General features: G+C 39.6%; 1 protein-coding gene and 1 non-coding gene across 5 annotated transcripts in view; both read left to right on the top strand.

The window, feature by feature from the left end:
• arhgef10la (Rho guanine nucleotide exchange factor (GEF) 10-like a) overlaps positions 1-12,647 on the top strand; it is a 112,618-nt gene that overhangs the window by 9,509 nt on the left and 90,462 nt on the right. For 3 of the 4 annotated variants that reach the window (XM_013272861.3, XM_005469644.4, XM_005469643.4), the window contains exons 2-3: positions 4,274-4,570; positions 7,929-7,956. In XM_013272861.3, the coding sequence (XP_013128315.1) occupies positions 4,279-4,570; positions 7,929-7,956 (320 nt within the window). In that variant the 5' untranslated portion in view covers positions 4,274-4,278. Of the gene's footprint in view, positions 1-4,273; positions 4,571-5,526; positions 5,625-7,928; positions 7,957-12,647 lie in introns of those variants that run through there. The other variant, XM_019359106.2, reaches the window with a different exon arrangement.
• On the top strand, positions 5,999-6,070 carry trnap-agg (transfer RNA proline (anticodon AGG)). Its single transcript has one exon. It is a non-coding gene; the product is annotated as a tRNA-Pro (tRNA).

Below are 12,647 nucleotides of genomic sequence, written 5' to 3'. Positions count from 1 at the left end.
GCTGTGAGGTTTATCTGTATTTGGTCTAGTACTAAATATGAAGCCCAGCAGTTGTTTTTTTCTTCTAACTTTAAACTCTGTGATTTAATTTCATTTTTAAAGAAAATTACGCACCCTTACTGCTTTGTTAAGTTGTTAAGTAAACTACAATAGAGAGATGAGATGGAATCATGGAGCACAAATTGGATGCCAAGGACCCACAAGATTTCACACTTTGAATGGAAATAAAATGCAGACGAGAACAATACTAAATATGCAAATCCAACAACTGCCACATTTAAAGTACGACAAGGTTTCAGCTACAAGGTACTCTGTAAATGTGTGTCCTGGCACACCAAGGTTTAAGCGTAAAAAAGACACAAATATTCCACTTTCCCTGTACGCATACATCCCTCCTCTCATTACCACATTTGGTACACAGTGAGGGAGTTTTCAGAGCCCTATGTAGGTCAGGGACAGGGTGTGTAGGAGTTGGTTTCATCTCTATTCTGTGATGTATCTCATTTTCCCCACAAGAATAGCTTTCACACAGAACCACTCCTGGGGCTCTTTATTTTTCTAAGCTTGAATCTTTTTGATGGCTTGTCCAAATGCTTTCTTTCAAAGAAAGTTTGTTCAGAATACCTGTCATTTTAATTCTGAGGGGGCTATTTCAAGTGAAAGATTCTGGGTTGCGGTTTTCTATTAGTATTCACAAGCAGAACCTTAGTTTAAGCCACCAGCTATCCTGTTGTCTTGAAATAATTCATAAACATCAATATTTCCATTGTCATTCATGTGTTGGCTCAGGCCAAGTCTATAGTGAAGAAATGAGAGTGATTCTCCATCCAGTAAGGCTTTTATCTGTGGAAGCGTGACAGCAGAAACTTTCCAATAAACTTAGTGTTAAGCTTGGCTGATGTTTATTTTTTCACTATTTTACGTTTTTACCCTACTAACATTTCAGTCTGGCATGTGTATGATAAAGATGGTGAAATTTACATTCACCTAAATAAATAAATACATAAATAAAATGAAGCAGTATGAAGGAAAGGTATGAACAGTGGGCTGACTAAATGATTGAACTTTGCTACTTGGCTAACTGGCACCAGATATGCTACTTTGTTAAACTAATTATGTTATCAAGTGCTACAGTCAATGACTGGCACTGTACCCCAACAGTTCCCCTCCCCCATTATAGCTATAAACAAGAATACTGACAAGTGTAATGGGGGGGTCTGTCCAAGCCTTTCCAAAAGGGTCACTGTTGACCACTCAGCTGAATTCTGCTGACATACTTTTTTAACTGTAAATAATACTAAGACATTCAGTTTCATAAAGAAAAAGATAAACACCATTGCTAATAAGTTATTGCAGTAACAACCCAGGGTAATAGTAGCTCAATGCTATCACTTAGCTTAACTTAGGAAGACACTGATTTTGGAGCACATGAGTGTATGCAATTCAAACTTTGGGAAGTACCTCTCATAAGAGGTCATTCATCAGCTCATGAAGCCGTAGCTTTAAAGCATGATCTCACTTAAAAATTGTCAAACAAACGGAAAAGTGTTGAAGAGATTCTGTGCTCACAGTCAGTGACCCCAACTGTTCCAGTGTGTGGTGCGTTTATTAGCTGACTTCTGCACCTTGAGAAAATGTGTGTGGTTGCATAATGGTTCCTGATGCAGTTTTAAAATGTTTTTTTATTTGTGTGTAACCTCCAGAGGTGGTCGAGTGTACATGTGTGAATGTAAGTGACACTATCAGTGTAAGTCTCCTTTCTCTCTCCCTGTGATTATTTTGTTACTTTTAGAATAGCTCATTACTCAAAATGTAAATTTGTATTTAACTGGTGACACTGGTAGTTCAGGACACGTCTGCTTTCTTTTGCTTGAAGACCCATTCCAGCATGTTATTGCACACCAGTGAGCTGAATGGAGAACCAGTTTGAGGTTTTACTCTCTTTAGTCGCAGCTTTCTAAAATAGTCCACAAAGCAGTATCTGTGTTGGCTAGCTCACCTTTATCACTCAGAATACCCCCCACAAATTTTATTAGGTACACTTTAATTCTCACAGTCTCACATTTCAACAGGTAGCTAGGCTCGGTTAAATGTTCCACCACCATCCCTCAGGTGGCATTTTCATGTAGGAATGTACATTACGTGACCTTAATGCAGGTCATGCAATGCAGTATCAGTTTAAGAAAGTGAAGGGTCTTTTAAAAAAAAAATGTTTTTAAAAGGGATTTCTAAATACACCAGCATAATGCAATACTGTGATATTGCATAAACCCTATTGAAACATTCATGCATTCCTGCTACTTCTTTCCTTAAAAAAAATCCTCCTTTCTTTTACAAAGAGATGCAGCGATAGGTTACACAGCCACAATCCAAATGTCTAGTGAATTAATCAGTACCTCACCGCAGTGACGAATGTAGAAACAATGCTTTTCGAGGACAGAACAGAAGTTTTTTCATCCACAAAAGAGTCATTGTTGAGTTGACCAGGGAGTGGGCCGAATGGAGAAACTGTGTATGTGGTACAGAGGTTGTGAAAGAGGTCAAAGGCTGTGTTGGCATGCAGTTGTTAACAAGCAGAGAACCAGTTTCTGAGGAAAGGCTTGTGCTCTTTTAAATTGTTCTGTTTTTTGTTAATTTAAATACCCACAAATGTTAGCAATATTCCAACATTTTCCTAAAACTACTGTTAAGTTTTGGGGACTTGAATCAGTCCTTGTGTTCCTTAAAAAACACTTCAAAAATCACCATTTCCAATCTCTGCAAAAATGCATGCTTAACTTTATCTAACACTAACATGAGGTAAGTCAGATGAGTCAACATGATAGCTTCTTAAGTTAGTCTGCAGCCTTCCTCTGCAGAATATCCTGTGTTCCCAGAAGCAATGTTTTTCCTTTTTTTTTAGCAGCAATGCAAAGAGTGAACTATAATAAAACACCAACTTAAAAACACATTCAGTTATTTTGTGTTATTTTAATTACCCGAAAAGGAAAATGGACAGAAGAAAGAAAGAAATAACACTCTAGTGTTCATGTTGGTATGTTATTGGTGTTTCAAGATTAAAATGAAAACTAATGAAGCTACTCTTCAAACACATTTGCTTTAGGATTGAAAGCCATCACTAAACCAGAAGCACAGCACAAATAAACATCATCCAAATTGAGCTGTCAGCAAGCAGTAAAAGCTAATGAGAGCCATAACAGACATTATCCTTGTATCCAGGTCAAACAAAATTGCTCACAATGATTTTTACAATCCTCAAGCAACATGTTTCATGGCTGTGTTCCCGTGCAGCCATCCCATGTTTAGCTGCCTCCGCTCCGTGCTGTCATTTTCCCAAAGCAGTCTGACAAACTGCCCCCCTAATCCCAACAATGTTCCCGGACTGGAAGCAGTTTGGTGCTAATCGAAATGCAAAGCAGATGCTGGGTTCAGGAGTGGTACACTAAAATGGGCCGAAATGGAGTAAGTACAACATATTTAATAATTGTGTGGAGCAATTTAGTACCTTGTGGGAATGTGTGTGATAGAAATGATAAAACAACAAAATAAAACAGAATTTTGAAAGTACGATTGCAAAATCACAATGAAATGGCCTTTATTATGTGTACCTGTGTGAAAGATTCTAAAATCATAATGTGTTTATTGAGAAGACAAGATGAATTCAGCTTCTTCTTACAGTGTTCTCTATGCATCCATAATACAGTTATCTGTTGTGTGAATGCCTTAATTTCCTCAGTATTTAAAAAAGTGTACATGAATGTTATTTCTACAAAAAAAAGTCCACTGTTCATCCTTTTGTTCTGAACACACTGCAAGGTTAAAAGTTCATTTTTTCCAGTTTGGTGTTGTTTAGTAAAATACAAATCTTTATCTCCTACTTCTTTGTGGCTGTTAAGCAGCTTTGGTATGTTTGCAAAGTCAAGACGACATTCCAGTCTTCGAGCTTATTTACCTTTTTGCCTTGATCCTGGTATTAAAAGTGCAGTGATGGGAGTTAAAACAACATATTTAATGTCTGCACAATGTTTTGTGATGGAGCAGCTTATTATTAGACTTGGGATAATATAACCACCACCTTTTCTCTGCTTTCTACTTGGAGTGTAGTATCACCCTGTCATTCAGTGCGTCAAGTAACCTTATCTTTTTCAATGCTGAGATCTTTTTTTGATTACGTGGACACAATACTTTTTCTTGTTTTGTTCTCTAAGTTATTATCTGTTATGAAAATGTTATAAACAAAACCATTTACACTAGACGTTTCACTCTTTTTCAGCGATTATGTCTACTGTGGTGTCTCAGCAACTGCTAAAACAGGATGGAGAGGATGATGACGAGGAGCAAGGAGAAGAGTTTGAGTTTGATGACAGTACAGATGAGGATAAACTTCAGGAAGACAGTAAGACGATCATAGACTGTGTCAAACCTGTCCAAGCATCAAAGCATGAAGACAACGTGACATCAGGCAGCATCTCACAAACATTTACTGACAGCACACGGCTTCCTACAGCTTCACCTTCTGCTGGGCCAGACAGCGTTGCCACCAAGGATCCAGCTTCAGTTTCTACCACAGGTAACTAGTGTACAGAAGTTATATTTTTAAGGAGAAAAGTCAGCAATCTTCTTTAAACAGTTACTTATAGTAAAATTTATTTATTTATTAGATAATTTTAAATGTCAAGGGATTTGCCAATTTTATGTTTGAACTGAAACAGATAGTCCCTTTGAAATCCTTTTAAGACCACCCATTTACTCCTTTTTATCTTCCACTACAAAACTTAACTCTATCAAACATATCAAAGCCACACATCAAACAGATAAAAGACCATGGGATTTCATACTCACTTTGGCTGATGGACTACATACAGTCCAAGTCGGTCTCAATTGAAATGATTGTCCAATACCATATATTAAGAAAAATAACCTTCAGAAATGCCTTCCTTCCTTCCATTTTTTTAATTTAAGAAGAGGATTTTATTAAAAAAACCAAGTGAAAGGCAGCTCTTGCGCAGCTCACTTAAAAATTCCCCAGGCATCAGAAAGTATTAGGCTATTTCCTGTAAAATTATCTTCTGATTTAAGGCAGTTTCCATTTACAAAACAGATGATGAACAGCCTGAGAGCCTACTGCAGTGCGGTACAATGTAAGCCTCACAGTGGAGAGGCACAAAAACTGACAATCAGTCTTTGTGCTTCAAACAACTCGTCTAGATCTAGAATTACTTATAATTTTCCAGACATTTTCACACCTGCACAGCAATGCTGGCGTCACCACAAAAGATGAAGATATTCATTTTATTAAAACGTAATGCTAGCCATCCAAAGTGGACCCAAGTTGTGGCCTTGGGCCGCATGTTTGGCACTCCTCAATGTTAACAAACCGCCAGCCAACATGCCGACGCTTGTCACAGAGCAACAGCAGCCTGCAGACACAATCCACCTTTGCATAATAACAGTATATGATTGCATTCACAGCAACGAGCTACCGCAAGGTAACTTCGGGCGGCGATCGTGTGGGTAGCTGTTAACTTGTTCTTTACGGAAGTTACATTCCTTGTTTTTTGCTTTTTGCGAACTGTCTTTCCATCTATGTACAACCCTGCATCAACAGCTTTATTGGGCACACGGTAAGGCTAGCCATTGTCTAAAATGGACACAGGTAAACAAACGGATATGAACCGAAATATCTGAAATAAGTAATTTACTCGTGTAGGCATCGACAAAAAAATAATAATCTAACATGTCCTGACGAAACTAGCTGGCATAGTTAGATATGACGTTACTCAAACTCAGCACTGGGCAGCCGCATAAACTAGTTCAAGGACAGCAGTTAGCGGTGATCGGCTTTTAAGGTAGTGCAGGACTGTCGCGGTAAGAGATGGGCAATGCTGTTTCTTAGACGTATAGCTACTTTTCTGTACATTGTGTCCCGAAAACAGGTAACACGACACCCAGAGCAGTCTGTGAATACCTCTAGCCTGAGCAGCAGTGTGACACACGTGGCTCGTTGGTCTAGGGGTATGATTCTCGCTTAGGGTGCGAGAGGTCCCGGGTTCAAATCCCGGACGAGCCCTAGGTGCGTTTCATTTTTAATAGTAAGAATCACCAGTATAGGTGAAGAGAGCTTCTCTTTCAGCATGCAGTGGTTATTTGTGCATATTTATCTTACAGTGGTATTTCTGTACATATGTGCTTCATTTTCTTTGGAATAATTTGCCTCATGCTTGCTGTTTTGCTATTATTAACATTAAGGACTTCAGTGAATTACAGAGTCGGTAGGTACTTTCAGCTGCCCCTTTGTTTCCCAAGGGGTTATGACAGGACATGGATCACATGTGTGATTTGGCACAGACTTTTTTTTCCCCTTCCTCGGGATGGGCATCTGGTGTAATATCTGCGCCCTGAGGCTGGGTGTTTATCCTCCTGGCTTCTCCCAAGAATCTTTTGCAAACACGATGACTGTGTAACCTACATCATGGATTTACCACCTTCATAACAATACTTAGTCTGTTTTCATTGTTATGTTTTCTTAGTACTAGATTACAATACAGCTGGGGTAGGCACATGACCCTCCATGACCCTGAATTAGATAAGCAGAAGAGAATGAATGGATGGGTGGATGGATTATGATTACTCATGTAAAAACTTCCAGATGTGGAAATACTGTATGTAATTTATAAAATGTTTTTAATAAGCATCCAAAGCTTTGCACTCAGTGTTACATCCTCCTGTCTTTTGGTCTAAAAAGCAAATAAATGTCTATCAAATGTAGTGAGGTAGAAGTATGAAATAGAATAAAGTCAGCAGTATAAGTGAAAATGTCTGTGTGGTTGGCTGTACAGGGGTTTCAAGTCATCAAAATGATACCTATTCTGGTTACAAAAGACTATTAAAAGTACACTGAAAGTACAAATGGAATAAAATGGAGCTTTCTTATCCACAAAAGTGAAGGTTACTGTTCTGATATTTTTCACCTGTGAAACCCACAAGCTCCAGCCCTGTTATATTCTGCAACTTCCATTAAACTGCCCCTGGGCATAACGCTGAACTGCTACCTACTATGCTACTGCCTAATAGCTCATCTCAGGTAAGCTGAGATGTAAATGTGATTTTTCATTACTTAATGTGATCTGATCTGTTTTCTGTAGCCAGACAGAGTCTCAGTGACTTCAACCAGTTGCTTGTGGCTTTAATCTTTCCTTAAAAGGATTTAATTGTTGCCCGAAGCAGACAGGCGTTAGAGAGCAGAGTTAACTTTCCTCTTAATTGGATGAACTTATGTAGATATAAGTATGATATATTTACTACCTGGCTAATGTTGCCAAATAGGCCCTGGTAATTACATGCTCAGATAAAGAGGGAGATTTAGGTCTTGGAGAAGTTCTGTTGGACAAAGTGGAGTGATTAGTCCTTAATTAAAAAGCTTTTTTAGCAAGTATGTGTGGTAATCCGTTAAGTGGGCTGTGAGATGCGTAGGGGAATTCTGGGTGTCGATAATAGTGTGTAGTGGAGGTCTTATGTAATCGAAGGCTGAGAGCAGCTAAAATGTAGATTCTTCCCTCACTTAGATGACTCAAGCTTTTGTGAAAGGTGCCAAAGGAGACTGATCATAGCCTTTGACTAAGATCACCTTTTTTTTGTACAGAACGTATGCCATCAGAATACATTACAATCAAGCAAATCACTTTTAGCTGTGGTTTATACACATATTGCTTCACTTTTAGTAATACTCATGAGTTTATTTAAATTCTAAACACAAAGTTAGTTTATGAAAGTTTCTGCATATGAGTAGTAAATAAATAATAAATACACCAGAGTCACAAAATGTCTTTTTATCACGTGGTAAAGTTTCATTTTAAAGTTTTTACATATGTGCTTCATTTTCTTTGGAATAATTTGCCTCATGCTTGCTGTTTTGCTCTTTTTGACAGATGTTCCAGTTACTGAGTCACCCAACTGGTAAGTTGCCTTCGATTATGATCAGACCATGGGGAAAATCACTAAGGGGTGGTGGAGAAAATAAACTCATCACTATTATGTCATTACGCCTGCGATTATGTCATGCTTGCACTTCATCCAAACATGACATTGAGTCGGAGATACTGTGACGTTATAACATTTAGATGCCAGATGACACGTCACAGATAATGACAAGAGGTGATGTCAAGTATGAAGTGCTTCTGCTGATACAGTTCTAGAGGGAAATCACGGGATTGCCTGACTCACAATGATGCATACAGTATATTAGGATTAGCCTCATCTATAATTCATAATGGAGTAATGTAAATTTTACAAGTCTTTCTTGCAATGCAATTTAGTTTTATTCATATAGCACCAAATCATAACATATATCAACTTAGCACACTTTACATAGTAAAGACTAGACCTGGTTTCTCTCCATTATCCTTTGCAAATGTCTCCCTAGTGGAAATGAAGCAAGTCTAAATGTATGCATGTACTGACAGTGAGGTGCATGTCGATTACAAAAACGGGGACAGTGTTTCTGTGAAGACCCGTGTGTTTGTTTTTGTCATTGCTTTGAGTAGAACAAATTGAATTCCATTAATCTTCATTGTATAAGTGTTGTGGTACCTGTTAAAGCCCTGCACATATGGAACGCCCACAGGTTCATTCCAGGTTTTTTTTTTGTTGTTGTTGTTGCTGATTAGACTTCTTAGAACTGTGTGGGCGTGTATGACTATAAATGACAGCTCCCTCCCTCGCCTGTTAGCTTTGCTCTGAGATGTGGGGGAGGACTCCATGTGCTCATATCTGTACACAGAGTCCTCACATAATTCCAAGCAGAAGTCTGACTGCCTCCAACCTGAGGAGTGGTCTAATCAGCCAGAATAGCTGAATATGCTTGTGTGGGTGTACAGGGACATTAGGAGGCAGATCACGCCATAACTTGGCGCATAATACTAACTGCGTGGTTCTCTGCCACGGGGAGTACATTTTACTTATTTTTGTTGTGATTTTGGAAATATTACATATAATATTTGACATTCACGAATGACACTTCCTACATGCATGAATACATGATAATCCAGTACCTGACTCTGAATCATTGAAAATGTAAAATGAACAGCAGACACAATATCCTTTCCTGAGAAGGTGCATGAAATGACCTCGATATTGATGCAGTCAGAAATCATCTTTCATGCAGTTAAGATGATTTGCTGTGAGGCGTCTGCATAGTAAATGATGATTTGATAGTTTATTGATTCCACTAAGGAAACTGTCTTTTTGCCTCCTGCTCTCCACGGGGAGGTCAGCAGTCAAAGTCACTTACAGAACAGAAACCCAGACACTGACGGGCAGAATTAGTTTCTCCAAAGCATATTTCAGCTCACGGTGAGCTTGAACTCACCGTAAGTTTGAAAGGCAGTCATCCTATTAAATCCCCAAAGGTAAAATCCATTACGCCAGTCAATAATAAGGAAAATAAAATGAACACTGAAATTAGCTGCAATATTCAAACACTTGACTTACACTGGTTATATCGTTACAGCTGAACTTATCAAGAGGTAGATTATCCCAGATTCTAAGTGGTATGTTTGCTTAAAAGAAGGACAGTTTTCAGCTACCCATAATCACTCAGGATCACTCAGGGTTCACGACTCAAGTGTAGAGCAAAAACTGACCCGTGTGTTTCAGTCCCACAGGAGAGATATTCTGGCACACATTTAAGAAAAAGCTGTACAATGTCAGTGATAGAAAGGTGTCAGAACGCAGGAAAGATTGTGTGGAGATACGTAGCGACAGACTGGTCAAAGAGCCCACACTGACCCCATCTCCTCTGTTGAAAGTGCTTTAATGGGCATGTGAGTGAATGGAAGTAGACGTGGTCTGATGAGTCACATTTGCTGTTACACCATGTGGTTGACTGTCTATGTGGCAGCAGGACACACTATTTTAAAAAGGCTGCAGAGGCACGCTATGGGCAGTATTCTGGGTCTTACCATTGATTTAGATTTTATTTTGACCTGTAACACTTACTAAATATTGTTTAGTTTTTAGAGACCATACACCCCTTCATAGTAACACTCTTCCCTGATGGCAGTGTCGTCTTCAGCAGATTAATAGCTCTTACTCTACTACAAAAATTGTTTCGGAATAGATTTAGGTGTTGTCTTGGCCTCTGTATTCCCTGGTGCTCCGATCAAATATCTGGGGGATGTGCTGGAAAATTAAGCTGTTCTTTGTTCTTCTTAGCTTTGTAGCTTATACTGCTTTTTGTACTATATTTTACACACTGACCTTGTGTGCAGTTCTATTGTTTTTAGTTCTGTCTATGAAAAAAACATTTTAAAACTACAAAAAAAGACCAAAAAAACCCCCCTTTGGTTTGAGATCTCATCAGAATAATTTCTCTCTACACTCTGTGCTTGCTTGATGGAAACCATGAGGTCTCCCACCTGTGCTTCTAGGAAGTGTGTTCAGAAACCTCTGCTGATAGTTTGGATTCCTGTCGACTTTCCTGTGCTGAAAGAAGTTGCCTGTGTTTGAGCACAGGTGTGAGCGTGTCTGTATGTGTACGTTTCTGCTGTGTGCATATGTGAGTGCATAAATGATTATATACGTGTGTGCTTGCGTGCCTGTGTGTGTGCGATAAAGTCACAGCGAGGTCTTGGCAATTTCTCATTCGGGAAGATTTCTGCTGAGTGCACATTTCCAGTTTGGTTTAGTCAATAGTCTGCCTTTTAAAGAAAAGCTATCAATAGCACTTTCCACAATCAAGGTGTTAAGACTGTCAGCACATCCACTAAATCTGTCAGCAGTTTTAGAATAATATTGCCAAAATTACTTTGCGATTGTTATTGTAGAAATATGTTTTTTTTAACACTGCTATGACAGCACATCAGCTCGTTACAGCTATTAGGCTCAAAGCAGCACTTCTCTCCTGAGTTTTATGTGCATGCCAGTGTTTGATACCAGCATTTACCTCTGACTTCACATTTTATCCCTTGACAGATAGTTTTCATTAAACGGATGACACGGAACCTCAGCAGTGAAAAGATTAGCACAAAAGATACCATGACAACGTGTCTGCATGCATCTGTTTTATGCACACAGAGCTCTAACCTTACAGAATAACTTTTTTCTTTTTCACTTTTTATTGTTTTTCCCCACAGAAGTTTTTGCCTTCACCTTTTTTTCCCTTTTGCAACTTTGTGGGGAACTTTACACATTTGCCCTTGGAAAGCAACGTGTCTAATCTACCATGAAGAACACATTTATTTTTCACAGCCACTTTGTTTGAAGAACTCTCACCTTGTGCTTCCCTCTGTTGGTTGTGCTGTGAACGAAAAAGAAACAAAGATGATTCTGTAAAAACATTAAAAGCAAACTAGTATATAAATATAATGAGAAGCCATGAACTCAAGACTTGCAGTGCAGTCTAATTGGAGTCTGTCATGTACACAAAAGCTTGGCATTAACACAATGTGCAATTTGGAAAAGGTTCAGGATAAGTAGTGGGCAGATAAAGGGTTACTCAGTGTGCTTAATAAAAACACTAAAAGTGCTACTGTTTATTATTTGTTCTTTAAATTATGTTTGGACACTTAGATGAAGATCATTCAGATCACTGTGGCGAGGTGTGGTTTGTGGTTCAGCTGGGGATGTGTTCACAACGTTTAGTGGCGTGTAGTGCCTGCGCTGCACTCAGCGGTCATCGGACGCTTACTCTGGTGAGAAGGAGATGGCAGGGCCCCGCCGGCTCTGGTAATTCACTCCACGGGAGATTTTCCACTAGAACAGCATCGTGATGACACCCTACGCTCAGCCTTTCACCAAGTGATAAGAATTGATGGTCACACGGTGTGCCCTGATGCAGCGCTGACCTACCCGCATTTTGTATTGATTAAAGATGGGCTTTATCGAGTGAGTCGTGACACTCGAACAGAAGAGGAACACGCCCAGCTGTTGGCGCCTAAGAGCTGCTGCGAAATGAATCTCCAGGCGGCTCATTATAACCCAGTGGCAGGGATTATAGTATATGACAATACTCTGGAATGAATTATAGCCCAAATTATTGGCCGTGCATTCGGGGGGATGTGCACCGATGATGCGTGTCCAGCCTGGGATGTGAGCTGGTCAACTAACCGGTCATACCAAAAGAGCCTTTGCGCCCTTTACCATTAGTGGAGGACCCTTTTGAGCACATTGATATGGACCTCTTTGGGCCATTTAACCAGAGTGCATGGGGCTATATTGTATTAGTTCTGGTGGATTATGCCACTGAACAACATTTCTGCAAGGAGTATGGTGCAGGTGCTGTTTCAGGTCATCTCTTGAAAGAGATAAAGCACATTGTTCATGTCTTGCACACGAAAGGAGCTGTATAGGCATTAAATTGGTTTTTTGCAATGTGGGAGGTGACCCAAGCATCCAAAGGATTTTCTCCCTTTAAATTACTGTTAATTACACCTGAAGAGAGGATGTGCAGCGGATGGCCACAGTCCTGGAGTCCCTGAGGCTGGCGGGTTCACTGGCAACCCGAAGGAATGTGTGGTTGGATGGAGGGAGGTATAGTATTTGGAGTACCACTTGGGAGGTGGGGAGGTGCGGCTTCAGATAGATAAAAAAGCAGCTGTTGCATCCTGCCTGCGTCCCAAGACCAAAAAAGAGGTGAGGTGGGCTGGCTG

This window comes from Oreochromis niloticus, linkage group LG5, assembly GCF_001858045.2.
Source record: "Oreochromis niloticus isolate F11D_XX linkage group LG5, O_niloticus_UMD_NMBU, whole genome shotgun sequence".
Taxonomy (NCBI): Eukaryota; Metazoa; Chordata; class Actinopteri; order Cichliformes; family Cichlidae; genus Oreochromis; species Oreochromis niloticus.
Note: the sequence above shows the minus strand (reverse complement) of the source record. Positions and strands in the feature narration are given on the sequence as shown.